Genomic DNA, 26345 nt, shown 5'->3' with positions numbered 1-26345 from the left:
TCAAAAAACTAAGATCATGGCATCTGGTGCCATCACTTCATGGCAAATAGATGGGGAAACAATGGAAACAGTGACAAACTTTCCTTTCTTGGGCTCCAAAATTACTGCAGATTGTGACTACGGCCATGAAATTAAAAGACAATTACTCCTTGGAAGAAAAACTGTGACCAACCCAGGCACCATATTGAAAAGCAGAGACATTACTTGGCTGATGAAGGTCTGTCTAGTCAAAGCTATGGTTTTTCCAGTAGTCACGTATGGATGTGAGAGTTGGACCATAAAGAAGTATGTTTACTTCAAGCTTAGTAACAGGATGCCTGAGTGTTAGTATTTTCTAGCTCCTTTTTTAGGATTCCCAGGTGGTACTAGTGATAAAGAGCCCACCTGCCAATGCAGGAGACATAAGAGAAATAGGTTCGATCTCTGGGTTGGGATGATTCTTTGGAGAAGGGCATGGCAACCCATTCCAGTATTCTTGCCTGGAGAATCTCAGGGCCAGAGGAGACTGGTAGGCTGCAGTCCATAGGGTCTCAAAGAGTCGGTCATGCACAACTGAAGTGACTTAGCATGCACACAGCTCCTTTTTTACGTAAATTGAGATACGCTTGGTCGGTGTACAATGTTATGTAAGTTTAAGGTATACAGCCTGTTGATTTGATACATTTATATGTTCAGTATGATTATCCCTGGTAGTGGTTAACTGTTGTAACCTAATTATCATTTCCTTTTTTGTGCTGAGAAGTTTTAAAATGTAATCTGTTAGCAAGTTTGAAGTATGTAATATAGTATTGTTGACTATATCAGAGTGCTGTGTATTAGATCTCCAGCATTTATTCATCTTCTGCTTCCAAGTTTGTACCCTTTAATAACATCTTGTTTCCTTATTCCATGTCTTAACCTTTTCTGTATTCTTTAGGCTTGAATATTTAGGAGAAAAAGGTGATGGGAATGAACACATGAGAAAGTGAAGCAGGGAAAACTGTAGGTGTTTAAGAAGAACACAGGAGCCACAAGCTGGCAGCCCACAGATGTTTTGTTTAAAACTATATCTTTACCAGTTTGAAATTGGTTTGTTAATAGTTAAAAATGAAGATGTTTTATATCAGAATCCAGATTTCTGGTTTCTGTAAGAATGGGGAGATCTAGCAGCTTTGGGGCCACCATCCTGAGTATTGGTTGTGCCTTTAGATTGAGTATGATCTGTCCAGGTCATCATTGCTCCCAGTCCATCCTGCTTCATTCATCTCTGATTAACTGCCTGCCCCTCATAGATACTTGCCTTTTCATCTGGGTCTCATGTATGTCATTGTGGTCTGGTCTGCCTTAGCAGCAGGGTAAATCAGCCTGCACATTTTATAAGTAAAAGTGAAAAATGGTAATTCCCAGAGCAGTTACTTTATAATAATTGAGACTGTTGAGTTGGTATTGACACTTAGAAAACTGTTTGAGTAAATTTAAAATAAGCTAGATTATTGATGATAATTTTTAGGATAAAAATCTAGATAGTCTTCAAATTTAATTCCTTGTGCATATCAAAAATATATTCTTAAGACACTAAGTTAATTTGTTCTTTCTTGTTAATCTAGAAAATCTGTTTATTCTTTGAAGTAGTTTATTCCTAAGATATGTGGGACGCTAACTGATTTACAAATTACTGTGCAAGCTAATCATATGTTCAGAGTTGAGCAGAAATGATATATCTCAAGAGGGAGTTTTTTTCTTAATTAAGTCTCCAAAGATGAGTGACCAATTAAAAAAAACACATCAGAGCTTTCTAAATGTTTGATTTATTTTCCACAAGAAAAACAAGAATGTTATCATTACCCTCTGATAGATGTTTTCTTCAAAGAACATCAAAGCACATTAATTTTTTAACTATGTTTACATTTGTCCTGAATTAAAAATTTATAGTTCTGTTAGTGCTTATGTACTGAGAGAATATATTCTGAGATAGTCTAGTATAACATTTGGTTTTTTTATTTTAAAAAATATGTAATGTACTTTAATTTTTTCCAGTTTTATTGAGATTTAATTGACATACAGCACTGTATAAGTTTAAATACAACATAATGATTTGACTTGCATATACCGTATGGGACATATACCATGCGTATACCATGAAATGATTATTCTGATAAATTTGTAGAACGTATGTCATCTCATATAGATTAAAAAAATAAAAATTTTTTTCCTTATGATGAGAACTCTTTAAGTTTTATTTTATTTATTTATTAATTTATATATGCTGTGCTGAGGCTTATGGAATCTCAGTTCCCCAACCAGGAATTGAATATGGGCCATAGCAGTGAAAGCTTGGGATCCTACTAACTACCAGGCCATCAGGAAACTGCCAGGATTTACTTTGTTAACAACTTTCATCTATAATATACAGCAGTGCTAATTACATTATATTGTACATTACATCCCTGGTACTTAAATTTATCTTATAACTGGAAGTTTGTACTTTTTGACCACCTTTATCCAGTTCCCCCCTCTCACCACTTCTCACCTCTGGTAACCAAAAACCTTATCTTTCTTTGTTGGTTGAACTATAATCGACCTTCAACACTGTGTTAGTTCCTGGTGTCCAAATAGTGATTTGATACTTCTGTACATTAGAAAACAATCCCTACAGAAAGTCTAGTTACCAGTGTTACCAGTTACTATTGTTTTGTTTAGTCGCAAAGTCATGTCTGACTCGTGACTGCATGGACTGCAGCCATGCAGGCTCCCCTGTCTTTCACCATCGCCTAGAGTTTGCCCATCCAACCATCTCATGCTCTGTTGCTCCCTTCTCCTCTTGTCCTCAATCTTTCCGAGCATCAGGGTTTTTTCCAATAAGTCGGGTCTTTGCATCAGGTGTCACTAGACAAAGATATTACATGATTGTCGACTATATTCCTCACACTGTACATTTCATACAGGTAAGACATTTATTTTGTAACTGGAAATTTGTACCTCTTTATTTCCTTGACCTTTTTCGCTAATCTTCCCACCCCTCTCCTCTCCTATGGCAACCACTTGTTTATTCTCTTTGAGTAAATTCGGCGTTATTTTAAAAGAGTTCACAGGTTACACAGTGCTTTTTTCATATATGTTTTTATTTACCACATAAAACAACTTTGTGATTTAAATAGTTATTCTCTTTTATGTATTTTTAAGGTCTTGTAAGTAATAGGGTAGAGCTCCATTCAGTTCAGTTCAGTTGCTCAGTCGTGTCTGACTCTTTGCAACTCCATAAACTGCAGCACGCCAGGCCTCCCTGTCCCTCACCAACTCCTGGAGTCCACCCAAACCCATGTCCATTGAGTCGGTGATGCTATCCAGCCATCTCACCCTCTGTCGTCCCCTTCTCCTGCCATCAATCTTTCCCAGCACCAGGGTCTTTTCAAATGAGTCAACTCTTCACATCAGGTGGCCAAAGTATTGGAGTTTCAGCTTCAACATCAGTCCTTCCAAGAACACTCAGGACTGGTCTCCTTTGGGATGGACTGGTTGGATCTCCTTGCAGTCCAAGGGACTCTCAAGAGTCTTCTCCAACACCACCGTTCAAAAGCATTAATTCTTTGGCACTCAGCTTTCTTCATAGTACACCTCTCATGTCCATACATGACCACTGGAAAAACCATAGCCTTGACTAGACGGACTTTTGTTGACAAAGTAATGTTTCTTCTTTTTAATATGCTATCTAGGTTGGTCATAACTTTCCTTCCAAGGAGTGTCTTTTAATTTCATGGCTGCAATCACCATCTGCAGTGAGCTCCATTACTGTTCATATTTATATTTCCACATCAGATAATAATGAATGATACTGAAATGAACAATATTACAGTCTTTGTTTTCCTATTGCATGTAATAAATACTTCCAGTGAGGTGTTCCTTTTCCTTCTTCTAACCCACTGATTCTTTTGCTTTGTCCATGGTGATTTTTAATTATTTTGAGAGGGGCAGTTTTATTGTCTTTTTTAACGTCCCCCTTTACCTCCTGAATCCTTTATCTGCTTGTGGTCAGCTTCTCTCTTGGTGACTGTTCATCAATCAGAAAGGCAAATTTGAAGGAACTATTGATTGATTTTTTTCTCTTCCCTGGTAGCTCAGATGGTAAAGAATCTGCCTGCAGTGCAGGAGACCTGAGTTCAATCTCTGGCTGGGGAAGAACCCCTGGAGAAGGGAATGGTGACCTACTCCAGTGTTCTTGCCTGGGAAATCCCATGGACAGAGGAGTCTGGTGGGCTACAGTCTATGGGGTTGCAAAGAGTTGGACGTGACTGAGTGGCTGACACTTTCACTTTTTCTTTTTTTCTCTGCTGAGCTTTTTAAAGATTTTTAAATTTATTTATGACTGCTGGATCTTCATTGCTTCACACGGGCTTTCTCTAGTTGCAGTGAGTGGAGACTATTCTAGTTGTGGTGGTTTCTCTTGTGGAGCATGTGCTCTAGGCACACACAGGCTTAGTAGTTGTGGCACAAAGGCTTAGTTGCTCCATGGCATGTGGGATCCTCTTGGGCCAGGGGTTGAACCCATGTCCCCTGCATTGATAGGTGGATTCCCAACCACTAGACCACCAGAGACGCTCCTCTGTTGAGTTTTTAGCATTCCTGTTTCTCATTTTTCTTCTACTGGAAGCCTAATCAAAACATTGTGTTCCAATATTATGAAACACAGTAATGTTCCAGAATTACTCAAGGGAAAAAAAGAAGTGTTCCAAGATTACTCAAGGTGGGGGGTGGGGGAGGGGGGAAGAAAGGAAAGTTATGGAATGAGTCTCCTGACCTTGCAAAGACTTACAGAGATTGACCTGATAGAAACATGTCTGATCTCACAGGTGAGACCCCTAGGAAAAAATTAAAATTAAGAAAAGAAAAAGCTGGACAGACATATCAGTGACTACACACTACAAGAGGAGAGAGTCTGCAGTTTAAGTCTAGCTAAGTTTAGACAGCATATTAAAAAGCAGAGGCATTACTTTGCCAACAAAGGGCCATCTAGTCAAGGCTATGGTTTTTCCAGTAGTCATATATGGATGTGAGAGTTGGACTATAAAGAAAGCTGAGCGCAGAAGAATTGATGCTTTTCAACTGTGGTGTTGGAGAAGACTCTTGAGAGTCCCTTGGACTGCAAGGAGATCCAACCAGTCCATCCTAAAGGAAATCAGTCCTGGGCGTTCATTGGAAGGACTAATGTTGAAGCTGAAACTCCAATACTTTGGCCACCTGATGCGGAGAGCTGACTCATCTGAAAAGACCCTGATGCTGGGAAAGATTGAGGGCAGGAAGAGAAGGGGACGGCAGAGGATGAGATGGCTGGATGGCATCACCGACACAATGGACATGGGTTTGGGTGGACTCCAGGAGTTGGTGATGTACAGGGAGGCCTGGTGTACTGCAGTTCATGGGGTCGCAGAGTAGGACACGACTGAGCGACCAAACTGAACTGAACTGAAATTTACAAAGAACCAGAACCAGAAAAATTAAGTAGACTCCAGAGTTTCTATACTAGATTGTCTAAAAATGTCCAGTTTTCAACCAAAGCTTACTGAACATGCAAAGTAACAGGAAAGTGTGACTCACATACAGGGAGAACAATAGAAAATAGGAACTGTCTTTGAATGGATCAAGATTTTGGATTTAGCAGAAAAATAAAATATTTGAAGCTAACTCTTACAGTAGATTCAAAGAATTAAAGGAAAAAAAATACAGTGACTATGATGCAACAGAGATTCTCAGTAGAGGCATAGAAATTATTTTTAGAAGTCTGTGCAAATTGTCAACGTAGGTTTGTCATTTGTAACAAAGGTACCGCTCTGATTGGGGATGTTGTTAATGGGGAGGCTATGCATGTGTTGGGGCAAGCGGTGCATAGAAAAGCTCTGAACATTCTTGTCAATTTTTCTGTGCATCTAAAGCTGCTCTAGAAAACGTCTTAAAGATGGGTATGATTTATTTGTCTATGTAAATGTGTTCCTTGGCAGCTCAGTTTAAAAAAAAGTGTTAACATGTATATAACAAATTTATCATTTTAACCTTTTACAAGTGTATGGTTCAGTGGCATTAAATACATTCATAATGTTGTATAACCATCACTGCTTATCTCTACCCAAAACTTTTTATCATCCCCAGTATAAAATCTGTGCCTGTTAAATAATATTTTCTCATCCCCTTCTCCCCCAGGCCTTGCTAACCTCTATTCTATTAATACTGTTTCTGAGAATTACCTACACTAGATCCTTCGTATAATCATACAATATTTGTTTTCTGACATTTCACTAAGAATAGTGCTTTCAGGTTCCATCAAAATTTCATTTTTATGACTGAATTGTATGTATGCATGCATGCATGCAGAGTTGCTTTGGTCGTGTCCAACTCTTCCCAACCCTATGGACTGTAGCCCACTAGGCTCCTCTGTCCATGATATTTCACAGGCAAGAATACTGGAGTGGGTTGCCATGACCTCCTCCAGGGCATCTTCGCGACCCAGGCTTCGAACCTGACTCTCACATCTCCTGGATTGGCAGGCGGGTTCTTTACCACTAGTGCCACATGGGAAACCCTGAATTGTATGTATATGCCATTTTAATTTATCCGTTATCCATTCTTTTGTTGATGGATACTTGTGTTTCTTTTTGGCTACTGTGAATAGTGTTACCGTGAACATTGGTATACAAATATCAAATCTAGTTTCTGCTTTTCATTCTTTTGGATGTATACCTAGGAATGGAATTGCTGGCTCTTAGGGTAGTTTTTTGTGTTTAACTTTTTGAGGAATTGCCAAACTGTTTTCCATAGCAGTTTCAACTATTTTACATTTCTATTGGCAATGCACAAAGGTTTTACTTTCCACAATACTGAAGGTACCTGAGTAGTTAACAAACAAAGCGTATATATCATGCTTAATATACTTGAAATTGAAACTTTAATACAAACCCTCAAAGGGAAGAAATCACTAAAAAAAAAAAATGTAGCAGTTAACATTGCTTTAGCAAAACATAGATTCTTTTAAAATGTATTTATTGAGGTATAGTTGACATATAACCTTATATTAATTTCAGGTGTACTACAGCATAATGATTTGATATTTATATATAATGCAAAATGATACCCCAATAGGTCTAGTTAACATCTGTCACCTTAATATAGTTACAGAAGAATTTTTTCTCTTGTGATGAGAGCTGTTGACTCTACTCTCTTCAGTTCAGTTCAGTCGCTCAGTTGTGTCCTACTCTTTGCAATCCATGGACTGCAGCCCACCAGGCCTCCCTGCCCATCACCAACTCCTGGAGTTTACCCAAACTCATGTCCATTGAGTCGGTGATGCCATCCAGCCATCCCATCCTCTGTCGTCTCCTTCTCCTCCCACCTTCAAGCTTTCCCAGCATCAGGGTCTCTTCCAAAGAGTCAGTTCTTCACATCAGGTGGTCTACTCTCTTAGCAACTTTCAAGTATGCAGTTTATTACTGAAAGTTTGTACCTTTTGACCCTCTTTATCCATTTTTGTGACTCTCCTTGATAAATAATGAATTCTTTGGAAGGAGAATCTAGTGTAGTGTAAGATGTAAAAATTTTACAGTGACGATGACTTTTTGGAGTAAAAGAGTTGGAATTTGGCTACTGATTGATTTAATTTTAAGTTAAAAATAATTTTAGACTTAAAGGTTATAACAATAGTACAGAGAGTTCCTGTATACCTTTTTTGTTGATAGTTTCCCTGCTTTGGTTTTGTTTTTGTTTCTCTTGCCTGAGGAAACTTATCCAAAAAAATATATAGTGCTAAGATCAATGTCAAAGCATACAGGCTCTGTTTTCTTGTAGGGTTTTTATGATTTCAGGTTTTACATTTAAGCCTTTAAATGTAAATTTAAGGGTTTGAATTTGAATTAATTTTTGTATATAGTGTGAGAAAGTAGTTCAGTTTGATTCTTTTGCATGTAGCTGTCCAGGTTTCTCAGTACTGTTATTGAAGAGGCTGTTTTTGCCCAACTGTATATTATTGCCTTCTTGTCATAGATTAATATATAAATGTTGGTTCATTTCTGGGCTCTCTATCCTGTTCCATTGATGTGTGCCTGTTTTTGTCCTGGTACCATACGATTTTAATGACTGTAGCTTTGTAGTGTGTACTTTGAAATCAGGGAGCACGATACCTCCAGGATTTTTTTTTTTCCTCAAGATTGTTTGATTTTCAGAGTCTTTTATGCTGCTATACAAATTTTAGAATTATTTGTTCTAGTTCTGTGAAAAATATGATAGTATTTGGATAGGGATTGCATTAAATCTGTAAATCACCTTGGGTAGTAGGGTCGTTTTAACAGTACTGATTCTTTCAATCTGTAGTATATTTTTCCATTTGTTTGTGTCATCTTCAGTTTCTTTCATCAGTGTCCTCTAGTTTTCAGTGTATGGATCTTTCACTTCTTGGTTAGATTTATTCCTTGGTATTTTATTCTTTTTGATGCAACTGTGAATTGATTTTTTTTTCTGAATTTTTTCTGATGGTTTCTAATGGTTCATTGATAGTGTATAGAAATGCAACAGATTTCTTTGTATTAATTTTATATCCTGCAACATAATGAATTCATTTATTCTGATAGGTTTTATGGTGGTGTCTTTAGGATTTCATATATAGTGTCAGGTCATCTGTAAACAGGGACAGTTCAACTTTTTCCTTAATGATTTGCATGCCTTTTATTTCTTCTTATTGTTTGGTTGCTGTGGCTAGGACCTTCAGTACTCTCCTGAATAAAAGTGGTGGGAATGGGCATCCTTGTCTTGTTCCTGATACTGGACAAAATATTTTTTACTGTTGAATATGATGTTGGCTGTAGGTGTTTTGTATATGACCTTTACTAGGTTGAGATACATTCTCTGTGTATCTGTTTTCTTGAGAGTTTTTATCGTAAATTGATGATGAATTTTGTCAAAAGCTTTTTCTGGATCTGAGATGATCATATGATTTTTATTCTTAAGTTTGTTAATATGGTCTGTCACACTGATTGATTTGTGGGTATTGAACCATCTTTTGTTCCTGAGCTAAGTTCTACTTGATCATGGTATATGTTTCTTTTAATGTAAAGCAGAATTTTGTTGGTTAATATTTTGTTGAGGATTTTTGCATCTATGTTCATTAGTAATATCGGTCTGTAATTTTTTTACTTATTGTGTCTTTGTCTGGTTTTGGTATCAGGGTAAATCTGGCCTCATATAGTAAGTTTGGAAGCGTTCCTTTTTCTTCAAATATGTGAAATAATTTGAGAAGCATTGGTGTTAAGTCTGTTTGGTAGAATTTACCTGTCAAGGTGTTTGGTCCTTGACTTTTGTTTGTGGGGATTTTTTTGTTACTGATTGTATTTTGATGTTATTAATTAATTAGCCTGTTGATGTCTTTTATTTCTTCCTGATTTGGTCTTGGGAGATTGTGCATTTCTAGAAATCTTTCCATTTCTTCCAGGTTGACCATGTTATTGGTGTGTATAGTATTATATTGGTGTTCATAGTCATCTCTTATGAGTCATTGTATTTCTATAGTGTTGTTACTTCTCTTTCATTTCTGATTTTCTTTTCTTTCTTTGTGGCTGTGCTGTGCAGTTTATGGAATCTTCCCTGGTCAGGGATTGGACCCAGCCCACTGCATTGAAAGCCTGGAATCCTAGCCACTAGGCCACCAGGGAAGTCCCTGACTTTATTTATTTGGATCTGCTTATTTTTTGATGAGTCTGGCTGAAGGTTTGCCACTTTTGTTCATCATTCCTTTTTGAAAGATAATTTTATTTATTTATTTTTGGCTGGGCTGGGTCTTCGTTGCTGTGAGGGCTTTACTCTGGTTGTTGCAAGCGGGGGCTGCTCTCCAGTCGTGGTGTGCGAGCTTCCATTGTGGTGGCCCATCTTGTTGAGGAGCACAGGCTCTAGGGCAGGTGGGCTCAGTGGTTGTGGTTTCTGGTCTCTAGAGCACAGGCTCAATAGTTGTGGCGCATGGTCTTGTTACTCCGTGGCGTGTGGTATCTTCCTGGATCAGGGATTGAACCTGTGTCTCCTGCATTGACAGGTGGATTCTTTACTGAGCCACCAGGGAAGCCCCAGTTTTGTTTATCTTTTCTAAGAACCAGTCTTAGTTTCACTAGTCTTAGTTTTATTCATCTTTTCTTTTTTCTTAAAATTTTTTATTTCATTTATAGTTGACCCCTGAATAGCTTCACAGATCAGCTTTGACTCCTTGCTTGTCAGGATGGTCATTCATGCTGTTCCTTTTTGTTGGCCGTTGGCTAAGGAACATAGAATTATGCCACTCATGGACCTGGAGGCTTGCTTTGACTAACCATGGGGGTAGTCTTTGTTCATTCAGTTATTATTAAGACAGTATCCAGTAAAGGGACATAGAAAAATGAGTAAGAAATTGTTTCCTCTAGAATTCATAGTGAATTGAGTATGAGAAAACATGTCTATGTAATTAATATTTAAGACAAATTATGAAAGTATAAAATAAGAATTTGCTAAGAGTGATTTACTTAATTTATTAAGATTTTTTTGTTTTATTTCTATATAAGAAGACAGTAAATAATAAGATAACTGACTGTAGATGTTTACTTTATGATAAGATTCTCAGTGTTAATCTGACATTTTGTCATTTAAGCTCTAGTAGAGGCTTTATATAGCTGTTATATATAATTATATCTCTGGACGCAGGCTTTTGTTTTCCAAGCATCTGGCTCATTTGAAGGCTTCTTTAATTATAATAACACTAACATTTTTCTCATAGATCCTGTAGTAGGAACAAACATCTCTAGGCCAGTGATCCCTAAATTATTTTGAATACATACCACAGTTGATTAAAACACTTAAGATGTAATTCTAATAGGTATACATATTTATCTCTGACAATACATGTTGATCATATACTAATGTATGACTTGCATCATAAAAAATAGAAAAACATAGATAAAAGGAAGAAAGTATGATGAAATAAACTGTTTAAAAATGTCCTGCTTCCCTGGTGGCTCAGAGGGTAAAGCGTCTGCCTGCAATGCAGGAGATCTGGGTTCAATCCCTGGATCAGGAAGATGCCCTAGAGAAGGAAATGGCAACCCACTCTAGTACTCTTGCCTGGAAAATCCCATGGACAGAGAAGCCTGGTAGACTACAGTCCATGGGATCACAAAGAGTCAGACACGACTGAGCGATTGCTTGCTTGCTTGCTGATTGTGATAGAGCCCTACTCTTACTATTTAGTATTTTTGGGACATAATATATACTTATAGTAAGGTTCATGATAATAAGTTACTGATAGTAAGATGTGATTTCACAGTTCAAGTGTCTTTATAATTTCTCCTTTCTAAAGTTATTGTCATATCTGAGATTTATTAACTCTAATGAAGAGTTTGAAGTAGCAGTAAGGAAGAAACACCTCTGCCATATACTTATTGTTTGTTTGTGATTATGTAGTTAGAATTTCTTCAGTATAGACTCGTTCCTGTGGATGCTATTGTTAGCACTTCATGGTATGAAACTCCTTTTTTATTAGGATACTGCATATCCTGACACATTACCATGTGCTTTACCATCCCACAGAGGGCGTGTTATTCTATATACTGAATATTAGTAATGCTTAATTATAAATAGAAGTGATAATATTACCTTTTTGCACCTGCTTGGGATAATTTACTCACTTTGGAAATCACTGCTCTAGGCATGCTTAGGTCAATATGTCTCATCTAAAGATATTTATTCTCTTTAGAGAGTTACTTCCTCTCCCGAAACAATGACTTATTTTTCTGAGCCTGTTGTTCCTCTACTTCAGAAGGCATTTATAAAATAAAATAATGTAGTGATAGAAGTGGTTTTGGGGGTTATGAAAATATCATGGTTTACTACACTTCAAGCTGTTAGGCATGGTTGAGATTGCTTCTCTTTATAAGATGAAATTTTATTGTGACATTAATAATGAAAAGTTGTTCCTTCTTTTGCTGGTTATATTTAGTTTCAGAAATGTAAAACCTAGAGTTTATTTTACAAATTATTTGTTTCTTTAAAATGACAATAGAGGGCACTGTGGCATTTAGTTTTTTCACAGTCTTTTAAAATTGGAAAGTTGTTGCTATTTTTAATGTGTGATGCAGTGTATCTGTTCAACTGATCTATTGAAGAGTGATAAAACTCTTTGTTCTTTGCTTTTTCCTCTGTGGAACTATAAAATTTTTGTTGACTACTGGGAAATTTGAGGTGCGGTATCTTTCTGGGTTCTATATTTGCTTTACTTTAGTGGGTAAAAGAAATTCTTTTTAAATTAATGATTTTTGTAAATCTGTTCATTAATCTTTAAACTTTGCCTCTGTGAGATTTTCTTGATTAAAATTAGTACTATGAGAAAAATAGCTGTTGGTAAATATTGTTAGAGATTTAATTAAACTTTTAAATATTAATATTTAAGCTTTTGAAAGTTGTTTTTGTAGGTTTTAGCATCTGTAGTCATATTTATTTGCCTACAGGCTGTCAAAGATAGCATATGAGAGTGACAGCTTACCCTTGTGTTACATCATTCACTTCAGAAGCTAGTCAGTCCGTCTGACAGGAGGTGTATGTATTTATTCATACAACCTTAATGAGAAAAGAAGAAAAAGCATGCTTCATGAAATTTCTTTAAGGAAATTATTTGAAAACCCCATTTATGTATTAAGAGTTGATAAACACTTATTGGGTTGTATAGATAACCAATAAATGTCTACTGGGTTGTGTAACTAACACCCGGTGAAAGAAAACAGTATTTATAATACATTTGCAATGCGTTGTAAATGTAGAAGAGTTAAAAATCTCAGCTGTTACTTCGGTCATTCTGTTATAAATTAGTTTAAAATAGTCATAAATGACTACATTTTAACACATTTGCCTGTGATTCAGTGGTTATTTCCCAGAACTTTCTTGGTGTTTCATTGCCAGTTCTATGAAAAAGGAAATTGAAAACCTCTGACACAGACAAGATCAGGTAGCAAGACAATGACATTGTCAGTGAGATATCTTAATGGCTGTTTTCCAAACCTATACCCAATCTACCAGTATATTGATCAGATATTAATTTTTCTTCCTGAAATCTATGTAAATTCTAGAAGTATGCTTGATTTTTTATTTCTCCACACCTTCTCCAGCATTTATTTCTATTCCTTTTGACAGTAGCCATTCTAACAGGTGTGAGGTGATATCTCATTGTGCTTTTGGCTTGCATTTCACTGATGAATAATGATGTAAAGCATTTTTTTCATGTACTTGTTGGCCATCTGTATGTCTTCTTTAGAAAACTGTCTATTCAGATCCTATATCCATTTTTCAATTGGATTGTTTGTTTCTGTTCTTGAGTTGTATGAGTGCTTTATATATTTTGCATGTTAGCCCCCTATGAGATATATGATTTGCAAATATTTTCTTCTAGTGTGTTGGTTGTCATTTCATTTTATTGATAGTTTCTGTTGCTAGGCAGAAACTTTTTATTTAATATAGTCCCACTTGTTTATTTTTGTTTTTGCTTTTGTTGTCAGGTTAAAAAAATCATTACCAAGATGTAAGTCAAAGAGCTTACTGTCTATATTTTTCTTCTAGTGGTTTTATGGTTTCCAGCCTTACATTCAGATCTTTAGTTCATTTTGAGTTGATTTCTGTTTATGGTTCAGTTTCTTTTATTTTAATGTCCAACTTTGCTAACACCATTTAGAACAGACTGTCATTTCCCCAGTGTATATTCTTGGCATTTTTGTTGTTAATTAATTCACCATATATGCATGGGTTTATTTCTAGGCTCTGTGTTCTGTTTTGTTGATCTACGTGTGGTTTTATGCCAGTACAATGCTGTTTAAATACTAGTGCTTTGTTAGTATAGTTTGAAATCAGGGATCATGATGCCTCAAGCTTTATTCATCATTCTCAAGATTCTTTGGCTATTTGGTTGAATGGTTCCACAAATTTTAGGAATTTTTGTCCTATTCTTGTAAAAACTGTCATTGGAAGTTTGATAGGGTTACACTGAATCTGTAGTTGTCAATATTCAGTTGCCCACTCATGTCTGACTGTTTGTGATCCCATGGACTGTAGCAAGCCAGGCCTCCCTATCCCTCATCATCTCCTGAAGTTTGCCCAAGTTCATGTCCATTGCATGGTAACCTTGTATATGGACCGTTGTTGGCAGAGTGACGTCTCTGCTTTTCAACACTGTCTAGGTTTGTCATAGCTTTCCTGCTGAGAAGCAGTTGTCTTCTGATTTCATGGTTGCAGTCACCATCTGCAGTGATTTTCAGACTCAAGAAGAGGAAATCTGTCACTACTTCTACCTTTTCCTCTTTTGATTGCCGTGAAGTAATGGGGTGAGATGCCATAATCGTTGTTTTTTCAATATTTAAGCCGGCTTTTTCACTCTTCTCCTTCACTCTCATCAAGAGGTTCTTTAGTTCCTCTCTCTTTCTGCCATTAGAATGGTATCTGTATATTTGAGTTTGTTGATGTTTCTCCTGTCTATCTCGATTTCAGCTTGTAGCTCACCCAGCCTGGCATTTCTCATGATGTGCTGAGTGTATAGGTTAAATAAATAGGATGGCAACAGACAGCCCTGTGTACGCCTTTCTCAATCCAATTGTTCCATACAGTGTTTTAACTGTTGCTTCTTGACCCACATACAGGTTTCTCAGGAGACAGGTAATATGGTCTGTCTCTTTAAGAGCTTTCCACAATTTGTTATGATCCACACAGTCAAAGACTTTAGTGTAGTTGATGAAACAGAAGTAGATGTTTTTCTGGAATTCCCTTGCTTTCTCTGTGTTTCAGTGAATGTTGATAATTGACCTCTCGTTCCTCTGCATTTTCTAAATCCAGCTTGGATGTCTGGAAGTTCTTGGTTTGCATAATGCTGAAGCCTAGCGTGCAAGACTTTAAGCATGACTTTACTGGCATGGGAGATGAGTGTAGTTGTCTCATGTTCTGAACATTCTTTAGTGCTGCTCTTCTTGGGAATTGGGATGAGGATTGACCTTTTCCAGTCCGGTGGCCACTGCTGGGTCTTCCAGATTTGCTGACATTTTGAGTGCAACACTTTGATAGCATCATCTTTTAGAGTTTTGAATAGCTCTACTGGAATTCCATCACATCTACTAGCTTTATTGACAGCAGTGCTTCCTAAGGCTCGACTGACTTCACACTCCAGAATGTCTGGGTCTGGGTGGCTGACCATACCATTATTCTTATCCAGTTCATTAAGGTCTTTTTTTTTGTACAGTTCTTCCATGGATTCTTTCCATCTCTTCTTGATCTCTTGTCCTTCTACTAGGTCTCTGCTGTTTCTGTTCTTTATTGTGCCCATCTCTGGGTGAAATGTTCCCTTGATATTTCATATTTTCCTAAAGCAGGCTCTAATATTTCCCCTTCTGTTGTTTTCCTCTGTTTTTATGCATTGTTCATTGAAGAAGACCTTCTTGTCTCTCCTTGCTATTCTTTGGAACTCGGCATTTAGTTGGGTGTACCTTTCCCTTTCGCCCTTGCTTTTCACTTCTCTTCGTTCTTCAGCTACTTGTAAAGACTCCTCAGATAACCACTTTGCCTTCTTGCTTTTCTTTTTCTTTGGGATGGTTTTGTTTGCTGCCTCTTGTACAATATTATGGACCTCTGTCCATAGTTCTTCAGGCACACTGTTCACTGTATCTAATCTCTTGAATCTATTTGTCACCTCCACTGCATATTCATAAGGGATTTGATTAAAGTTGTACCTGGCTGGCCTAGTGGTTTTCCCCAATTTCTTTAGTTTTAAGTCTGAATTTTGCTATGAGAAGCTGATGATCTGAGCCACAGTCAGCTCCAAGTCTTGTTTTTGCTGACTGTATACAGCTTCTCCATCTTTGGCTACGAAGAATGGAATCAATTTGATTTCAGTATTGACCATTTGGTGATGTCCATGTGTAAAGTTGTTTCTTGTGTTGTTGAAAAAAGGGTGTTTTCTATGACTAGTCCATTCTCTTAGCAGAATTCAGTTAGCCTTTAGCCTCTGCCCTGCTTTATTTTATACTCCAAGACTGAACTTGCCTGTTACTCCAGGTATCTCTTGACTTCCCACTTTTGCACTACAATCCCCAGTGATGAGTAAAACATCTTTTTTTGGTATTAGTTCTAGGAGATCTTATAGGTCTTCATAGAATTGATCAACTTCAGCGTCTTTGGAATCAGTGGTAGGGGCATAGACTTGAATTACTGTAATGTTGAATTGCTTGCCTTGGAAGTGAACCGAGATCATTCTGTCATTTTTGAGATTGTATCCAAGTACTGCATTTCAGACTCTTTTGTTGATTATGAGGGCCACTCCATTTCTTGTATGGGATTCTTGCCCACAGTGGTAGATATAATGGTCATCTAAATTAAATTCTCCCATTCCCAACCATTTTAGTTCACTTATTCCTAAGATGTCGATGTTTGTTCTTACCATCTCCTGCTTGACCAAGTCCAATTTACCTTGATTCTTGGACCTAACATTCCAGGTCCCTATGTAATACTGTTCTTTGCAGCATCAGATTTTGCTTTCATCACCAGACACATGCACAGCTGAGCTCCACTTCCTCTTTGGCCCAGCCGCTTCATTTTTTCTGGGGCTATTAGTTGTCCTCCATTCTTCCCCAGTAGCATGTTAGACACCTTCCAGCCTGAGGGACTCACCTTTCAGTGTCATATATGTATATATATTTTTTATACAGTTCATAAGATTCTCACAGCAAGTATACTGGGGTGGTTTGCCGTTCCTTCCTCCAGTGGATCAGGTTTTGTCAGAACTCTCTGCTATAACCCATCTGTCTTGGGTGGCCCTACATTACTGTTCAGTTGCTCTGTTGTGTCTGACTCTTTATGGCCCCATGGACTGTAGCACAGCAGGGTTCCCTGTCCTTCACCATCTCCTGGAGCTTACTAAAGCTCATGTCCATTGAGTCAGTGATGCCATCCAACCATCTTATCCTCTGTCGTCCCTCTCCTGTCTTCAGTCCTTCCCAGCATCAGGGTCTTTTCTAATGAATCGACTCTTCTCATAAGGTGGTCAAAGTATCGGAGCTTCAGTTTCAGCATCAGTCCTTGCAATGAATATTCAGGGTTGATTTTCTTTAGGATTGACTGGTTTGATCTCCTTGCTGTCCAAGGGACTCTCAAGAGTTTTTTCCAACACCACAGTTCAAAAGCATCAATTCTTCGGTGTATGGCTCATAGCTTCATTGAATTACGCAGGCCCCTTTGCCATGACAAGGCAGTGATCTGTAGTATGGACGTTTAAAAAATATTAATTTTTCCAATATATGAGTATGGAGTATCTTTCCATTTATTTGTGTGTTCTTCATTTTCTTTCATTAATTAATGTCTTGTGGCTTTCAACATACAGGTCTTTCACCTCCTTGGTTAAGTTTATTCCTAGGCATTTTATTCTTTCGGAAAAGGATTTTAAAATTAGGAGAGCAGTTATTCTGCACTTACCAGTAGTTTGGTAAGAAATGGTTTAACATTTGGATAGCTAGTCACCAGCGTAGTACATACAGACAATTGTAGAGTAGGAAAGTGTGAGTAAAATAGCTGTTAATAATAAACACACATTCTTATTGTAAAGTAACATGCTAAATATAAAGTTAATCAACTGAAATACAAAATGTTTTAAAGAGCTATAGTTTTATTAGCTTGAGGTAATTAGAATTAGGTTAATAAAGGGGGCATGCTTTAAAATAAACAGGTAATGATATTTTATGAGCATGTTAAAGCATAAGCCAGAACAATTAGGTTTAGCTTAAATCACAGTTACAGGGTTTATATATAAAGTGCTTAACTGTTTTTGTTGTTGTTGTTGTTGCTGTTTTTTAGTAAATATTTTCTTCAGTATATATTTTTGCCTGCTGTGTGCTATTGCTTACAAGAAAGATCACAGTTCAGTTCAGTTGCTCAGTCGTATCTGACTCTTTGCGACCCCATGAATCGCAGCATGCCAGGCCTCCCTGTCCATCACCATGTGAGAGTTGGACTGTGAAGAAAGCTGAGCGCTGAAGAATTGATGCTTTTGAACTGTGGTATTGGAGAAGACTCTTGAGAGTCTCTTGGTCTGCAAGGAGATCCTACCAGTCCATTCAAAAAAAGGAGAAAGATCACAAATGATAACAGAGGAAGATCCGGGGAAATTCTTGGCTATCCAGTGTCTAGAACTTGGTGCTTTCACTGTCAACACGCAGGGGAGCTACGATCCCACAAGTTGTGTGTTATGTCCAGAATAAAGCAACAAAAATGTCAAAGTCTTCCTTTGAGAAGGAAAGTCTTCCTCTGAGACTCTGAATTTCATTTATAATACAAACTAATTGTCTTAGTAGTAGAGAGGAAGTGAAGGAGAGATTAGTATTTGATATGTAAGAAAATGAAGGGATAGGATAAGAAATTGTGTAGGAGAAGGGCATTCCAAGGTTGAGGTAAGAGGGAAATCAAAGGTATTTGCTTATGTATCCAACAGTATATATTGAAAGCTTACTATGCTAGGTGCTGGAATATGAAAGTGAAAAAAGTAGGTCAGGTCAAGTCCTTGCCCTTAGGGAGCTTACTTCGTAGAAAAGGAAACCCACCTTAACAAAACATGATGTCAAATAGTGGTAAAATGCCTCTTTCTTGGGCTTCCCTGGTGGCTCAGACGATAAAGAATCTGCCTGCAATGTGGGAGACCTGGGTTCAATCCCTGGGTTGGGAAGATCCTGTGGAGTAGGATATGGCAACCCATTTCAGTATTCTTGCCTGGAGAATCCCCATGGACAGAGGAGCCTGGAGGGCTGTAGACCATGGGGTTCCAAAGAATCGGACACGACTGAGTGACTAAGCACATGGCCCAGCCTCTTTCTTACTAATCACACCCTAACATTCTTTTTTCACTGCATTTTTATATTTTAAAAAATAACAACTTTATTTAGATATTAGTCACAGACCATGGTGTTTATCATATTAAAGTATATAATTTAGAGTTGTTTTTGTTTTTGTTGTTTTTGTTATATTAGCAAAGTTGTATAGACACCACCAGTATTACAGTGATTTTAGCAGGTTTTCATTGAATGTCTCTTCAGCATCTTTCTCTTAAGCTGCCTTCTTCTTTTTGTATTACATCCTTCCCATTAGCCTCCACTAATTATCAGCTGATCATTCTGGAGAATTGCTCAGCAGTCCAGTTAAATTTGGGGAAGGGTAGTTTTTGAGGTTTTGACTGCAGATGTGCTCTTCTGAGCCGTTTCTCTGGTTCTTTCTGATGACTAGCTGGCCTATTATTTAGCTTGTTGCTCTTAACTAAGAAGAGTTTTGTTTTGAGAGCACTCTTGGGCTTGAATTTCTCATACTCCATTTCAAATAAAATCATTTACTTTAGGGAGAGCTTTAGAGCTCTTTTTTCTTATATAGCCTGACTCTCCTCCAGGGCAGTTCCTGGGCACAGGACTGAGCAGTAGCCACTGACTTGCTGCTTCTGGTGTAGCAGCTTCTTGTACTTCTATCCTACAAGTGATTTGGGGTGAGAGCAGTTGGGGTCCCAACATTTTCAGCCTCCTGCACAGTAGTAAAGCTTCTGTGTTGTAAAGTGAAGGCTGGGTGGAGGAAGGGAGCCTCTTCTCTTCTTGGCCACACTCACTAGGAATTTATTTTCTTCAATTTGGAGTTGGAGGAGATGACATATGGTAAGTCTTGACTGAAAGCTGAGAGGAAGCTCTGTTCTCTTGGCCACACTTACCTAGAGAGGACTTTCTATCAACCTGAACCAGGGCAAGGTAGTAAATGGGTTATAACTCAAATGCCACAAACTATCCTAATACCAAATTTTCCTGTAAATTTTCTTGAGTAATGTTTTTTTTAATTCAAATATACCCTTAGGGTAATTTCTAGAGTCTTTAAGTGGTTCTTTTTAAAAATAGTATTAGTCAGTTTTGCCTGCTTCCCTGGAGATTGGGTGCCTGGTGCAACTTTCCTTATTATCCTGGGAGTGCAACTCTCCAAACTACTGAATTCTAAATCTTCCTAAAGACCAAGCATATCTTCCTAGTAAAGAAATTGCTATCCTAGTTTGCTGCCGCCCCCATGAACAGAGGTTTTGGTCAGACATGAAATCCAGAGCTATCAATAACCAGAGTAGTTCTTTGCACTATCCTGTCATACTAAGGACTTTTATAATTATATATATATATATATATATATATATATATATACACACATACACACACATGTGTGTGTATGTATGTATATATGTATGTTTGTATATATATGTATATATATGTACATATGTATGTATGTACATCATGAGTTAAAGATGTTATTGTTCAGTCGAATCAGACTCTTTGTGACCACAGCATGCCAGAACTGGGGGTCTGCAGCATGCCAGGCTTCCCAGTCCTTCATTATTTCCTGGGTTTGCTCAAACTCATGTCCACTGAGTGGATGATGCCATCCAACCACCTCATCCTCTGTCACTCTCTTCTTCTCCTGCCCTCAGTCTTTGGTAGCATGAGGGTCTTTTCTAATGGGTCGACTCTTCTCATCAGGTGGCCAAAGTATTGGAGCTTCAGCTTAAGCATCAGTCCTAGTGACTATTCAGGGTTGATTTCCTTGAGGATTGACTGGTTTGATCTCCTTGCAGCCCAAGGGACTATCAGGAGTCCTCTCCAACACCACAATTTGAAAGCATCAGTTCTTTGGTGCTCAGTCTTTGTTATGGTCCAACTCTAACATCTATACATGACTACTGAAAAAAACCATAGCTTTGACTATACGGATCTTTGTTGGCAAAGTGATGTCTCTACTTTTTAAAACTGTGTCTAGGTTTGTCCAACTACCACACAGTTGCACTCATCTCACATGCTAGCAAAGCTATGCTCAAAATTCTCCAAGCCAGGCTTCAGTAGTATGTGAACCAAGAACTTCCAGATGTTCAAGCTGGATTTAGAAAAGGCAGAGGAACCAGATATCAAATTGCCAACATCGGTTGGATCATTGAAAAAGCAAGAGAGTTCCAGAAAAACATCTGCTTCTGCTTTATTGGCTATGTCAAAGCCTTTGACTGTGTGGATCACAACAAACTATGGAAAATTTTTAAAAAGATGGGACTACCAGACCACTTTACCTGCCTCCTGAGAAATCTGTATGCAGGTCAAGAAGCAACAATTTAGAACTGGGCATGGAATGACGGACTGATTCCAAATTGGGAAAGTAGTACATCAAGGCTATATATTGTCACCCTGCTTATTTAACTTATATGCAGAGTACATCATGTGAAATGCTGGGCTGGGTGAAGTGCAAGCTGGAATCAAGCTGTGTCCCCTTCTTCTCCTGCCTTCAGTCTTTCCCAGCATCAGGGTCTTTTCCAATGAATCAGTTTTCCACATCAGGTGTCCAAAGTATTGGAGTTTCAACTTCAGCATCAGTCAACTCTTCCAATGAATACTCAGGACTGATTTCCTTTAGGATTGACTGGTTGGATCTCCTTGCAGTTCAAGGGACTCTCAAGAGTCTTCTCCAACACCACAGTTCAAAAGCATCAATTCTTCAATCCTCAACTTTCTTTATTTTCCAACTCTCACATCCGTACTTAACTACTGGAAAAACCATAGCTTTGACTAGATGGACCTTTGTTGGCAAGGTAATGTCTTTCCTTTTTAATATGCTGTCCAAGTTGGTCATAGCTTTTCTTCCAAGGAGCGAGCATCTTTTAATTTCATGTGTGCAGTCACCATCTGCAGTGTTTTTGGAGTCCCCCAAAATAAAGTCTGTCACTGTTTCCTTCCCGTCCCCCACCCCCATCTATTTGCCATGAAGTGATGGGAGCGGATGCCATGATCTTAGTTTTTTGAATGTTCAGTTTTAAGCCAGCTTTTTCACTTTCGTCTTTCACCTTCATCAAGAGGCTCTTTAATTCCTCTTCACTTTCTGCAGTTTGGGTGGTATCATGTGCATATCTGAGGTTATTGATATTTCTCTTGGCAATCCTGATTCCAGCTTGTGATCACAAGCTGGAAAGATGTTATTAACAAGAGTTAATTTTGCCAATTTTCTGCTACTCACAGAAGTCTATGGCTTTCACTCAGCTTGTTTTCTTGATTGGATTTTTCAGTTCTTTGGCTCTACTGGTATGTGGTTTTCCTACATAGGGTATATGGTAGTTTTTTTTTTTTTTTTTCGCATTCTTTCATATTCTTAGAACCATATAGTTTATAAATATGTCAGTTGATTTGCAGTTAAGTTCTGATTTTTTAAATGGCTTCATCTGATCTTTTTCTTAGTTTTGGCTGTACTGAGTCTTTGTTGCTGTGCTTGGACTTCCTTTATTTACAGAGAGTGAAGGCTACTCTTTGTTGTGGTGCTTGAGCTTTTCATTTTGGTGGCTTCTTTTGTTCCTAGAGCACAGGCTCTAGGGTGCACGGGCTTCAGTAGCTGCAGATGGTGGACCCTAACGTGTGCGGGCTCAGTAGTTGTAGCGTGTGGGCTTTAGCTGCTCCTCAGCATGTGGAATATTCAGAGACTAGAGATTAAACCCATGTCCCCTACACTGGCAGGCAGAGTCCTATCCACCATACCACTGCGGAAGTCCTTTCATCTGATCTTAAATTACATTTTATAAAATAATGTTATTGACGTTTGGTCATGCGTTGCAGTCGTATGCAGTTTCATGCAAAAAAAATTCAGAAACTTAAACTTTTATCTCTTCATATATTTTCTTAGGTCCTTTGTCTCTCTCTTCTCCTTCTGGGACCCCTATAATGTGAATATTGGTGTGTTTAATGTTGTCCCAGAGGTCGCTAATGCTGTCTTCACTTCTTTTCCTTCTTTTTTCTGTGTTTTGCCCCAGTGATTTCCACCATTCTTCTTCCAGATCACTTATCCGTTCTTCTGCCTCAGGTATTCTGTTATTGATTCCCTCTAGTGTATTGTTCATTTCTGTTTGTTTGTTCTTTAGTTCTTGGACTTTGGTAAACATTACTTGCATCTTCTCCATTCTTTTTCCAACATCTTGGATCATCTTCACTGTCATTTTTCTGAATTCTTTTTCTGGAAGGTTGCTTGTCTCCATATAATTTAGTTGATTTTCTGGGAATTTATCTTGTTCCTTTATCTGGGTCATAATCCTGTGAATTTTTATTTTGATTAGCTTTCTGTGATTGTGTCTTTTGTTCTGGAGGCACTGGGATTGTAGTTCTTGCTTCTGTCTGACCCCTGTGGATGAGACTAAGACGCTTATGTAAACATCCTGATGGGATAGACTCCAGAATCTTAAACTTTTAAAACTTGAATATATCTCATCCACTGTCTCCTTTCGTTGAATGGGCAGTCCTTTCTAATTGTAGCCCTTGATTTGTTTGTCACTGAAAGTGAAAATGAAGTTGCTCAGTTGTGTCCAACTCTGTGTGACCCTATGGACTGTAGCCTGCCAGGCTCCTCCATCCATGGGATTTTCCAGGCAAGAATACTGGAGTGGGTTTCCATTTTCTTCTCCAAGGGATCTTCCTGACCCAGGGATCGAACTCTGGTCTCCCACATTGCAGGCAGACTCTTTACCGTCTGAGCCACCAGGGAATCCTTTGTTTGCCACATATAGTTCCGTAAGTCACTCCTCCTGTGTTTGCTCATGTTTACTCTTCTTGTGACCACTGAGGGACTCTCTGTTCCTATAAATTTGCTCACATTTCTAAGAGGGAATCCTTGGTAGGACTCAGTAGTCACACTGAGTCATTTCAGATGTCATTGGAAAACAAGTGTATTGATTTCCTTGGGTTAATCATTCACTCTTGGTTCAGTAGTGAAGAGGGAAAGTGGGGTCACATTGTACAATACGTTTATATCTCCGCCTCAAATATTATTTAGATAATTTCTTCAGCAGGAGCAAAGGTTTAACAGTTTCTTGCAAAGTGAGGTGGTAGATATAATCAAACCGATTTACTCACACTGTGTGTTTTATTAATATACGTATTTTTTACTTCAGGCTATAACTCAACATAAGTAAAACTGAGGAAACAGTAGGTAGCAATCAGTTTTCTAGTAGTGAGTATGCTGTTGGGAATTCTCTTTAAAATATAACATTCTCTTGTATACTGTTATAATGCTATGTGACATCTGCCTGTAATAGTGATTTATTGTGAACATTTGCTTCCATCATATTGTATCTGGCTGCTTGATTAATTTCATGCTATAAACACACATATTTAATACAGGATGTAATGATAAACTTCCCATGTATATTCCTTTAGTACCTTTGGAAGGACACACAAGAAACTGATCACTGGTTGCCATTAGGGAAGAGAAGGCACTAGACTGGAGAAGTGAGATGGGAAGTGCACCCTTTTATTCCATCCGAATTTTGTAATAAGTGCTACTGAAACAAGGCACTAAAAAGTAAGGAAAATGAAAGCAACAGAGTAAACAATAACAAAAGGGAAAATAAATGGGTATGATACATGCTCTGAGGATGTAATTCTAGCCAAATATTATTTGGTGTCCCCTGTTTGGGTTTCTTCTCACAATTGGTAAGTTCTCCATGTTGACTGATGGCTAAGTTCGATTAGCACTGTCTTCTAGGTGGTGATTATATTCCAGTATTTTATTACCGCTTTGTTCCTTCCAACTTCAGATGATTCAGATTAGTTGCCAGGTTTCTGTTTGACATGAGATCTGTTCTTGATTTGGAATGCAAGGTAGTAGTATTGCTTCATGAATAAAAAGACCATAGTGGTGACTTATGACTCTTCTTCCACTGAAGATAATTAAGGCAAGATTTTTTGAGATACTTTGATCTACTATGGATGGTAAAAAATTTACCTGAGTCTTATTTTTCAAATTCTTATATTGAAAATATGTTTGATTAAATTTTTTCTTAATATCACTTTAAAAGAATTCAGCTTTAGCAAATCTATATAGTTAAGTGTGATTATGTTCAAATTTTACATTATTGTTATATAATTTTATTTTAAACATACTACAGTTTTTCTTTTTCTTTTGTCCTTTAGCCGGCCTCAGAAAGTGTGTTTGTGCCCATTTCTACCAGCGCATCCTCTACACATCTCTACCTACTTGTATATAATTCAGCATCCAGCAGAGGTGAGTAAGGTGTTGTGAAATACACAATGTCAGGTAGGATATTAGTACACAAGAGGATGCATGCAGGTGAACATACTCATCCCTTTCAGCTTTTCAGCATTTTAAAAAATAAACTGATATGCTTTATAGACAGATAAAATATATTTCATAAAATGGTACTATTTCATAAAAACTGTTACTGAATGGTAGAGAGAAATTTAGAATTCCAATGAATTTATATGGAGAGAAAAATGAAATTTTGTGAGTTGAGTCAAGAAATTATTGCTTTTTAAATTTTGATCTTAGCTTTTGTTCTTTGATGTCTTTCCTTGTTAAGGTAGAAGTTATTCTCAGCACTTTAGTGTTATAAAATGAATGTGTAAGTTTTTTACTTCTTTAAGTAAATAGAACAAATGTGTATATTTTACATGTATTTATGAAAATAAAAATATATAAAATATGTATATGTGTTGTGTATAAAAACTTTTTAGTTAATGGTTTCATATATTGGGGAGGATTATGCACGTGTGTATGTGTGTTAGTAACTCAAATGCAGTAATGAAAAGAGGAGGAAAGGATATCGTAGATAATCAGAAATTGACATCAGTACCAAACTCTTTGATGTGTGATACAGGTATAAAAATGAGTTTAGTGTAAACTGAAGTTAAAACTCTTCCAGGCTTTGAAGGAAGAATAATTTTTTTCTTGTATTTCTAAAGTATTAATATACAGACTTTAACAAAGACATTAAAGGATATTAATCTGTCACTTTCCTTTTCCAAATGATAAAATAATCACTTTTATTGTGAATTGTTAGATGTTTCATTTGCTGGGCAACCCTTTTTATTTTTCCCCAGTGTTAACAGCATGCTTTTGTTAGGATTGTGACACTTTTATCACTAGCATTATATTACTGCATTTAAACTTACAACCCGGTGTAGCTCAAGTTTACATAAAATGATAGCTTATTGGCCATAACAGTTTTGACTAAAGCTTGACTTTTGCTGACAAGTGTTGTTTTCATTTCATATTACACATAGTATGGGGCATTTTTATTGTTATTTGGTTCCAGACATAAGATGGATTTTATTTTTATTTTTTTTATTGAAACATGTATACTATCATGTAAGAAATGGATCGCCAGTCTATGTCCGATGCAGGATACAGGATGCTTGGGGCTGGTGCACAGGGATGACCCAGAGAGATGTTATGGGGAGGGAGGCGGGAGGGGGCTTCATGTTTGGGAACACATGTATACCCGTGGTGGATTCATGTCAATGTATGGCAAA

The 26345-nt window shown here is 37.5% G+C and overlaps 1 protein-coding gene across 1 annotated transcript in view; it reads left to right on the top strand.

Moving 5' to 3' along the window:
- Nucleotides 1-26345, top strand: part of DTWD2 (DTW domain containing 2) — a 73663-nt gene that overhangs the window by 8332 nt on the left and 38986 nt on the right. Inside the window, exon 2 of the mRNA XM_018050664.1 lies at nt 24987-25077. Within this exon, the coding sequence (XP_017906153.1) occupies nt 24987-25077 (91 nt within the window). The remainder of the gene's footprint in view (nt 1-24986; nt 25078-26345) is intronic.

The sequence above is a fragment of the Capra hircus genome, chromosome 7 (assembly GCF_001704415.2).
Source record: "Capra hircus breed San Clemente chromosome 7, ASM170441v1, whole genome shotgun sequence".
Classification (NCBI taxonomy): Eukaryota; Metazoa; Chordata; class Mammalia; order Artiodactyla; family Bovidae; genus Capra; species Capra hircus.
Note: the sequence above shows the minus strand (reverse complement) of the source record. Positions and strands in the feature narration are given on the sequence as shown.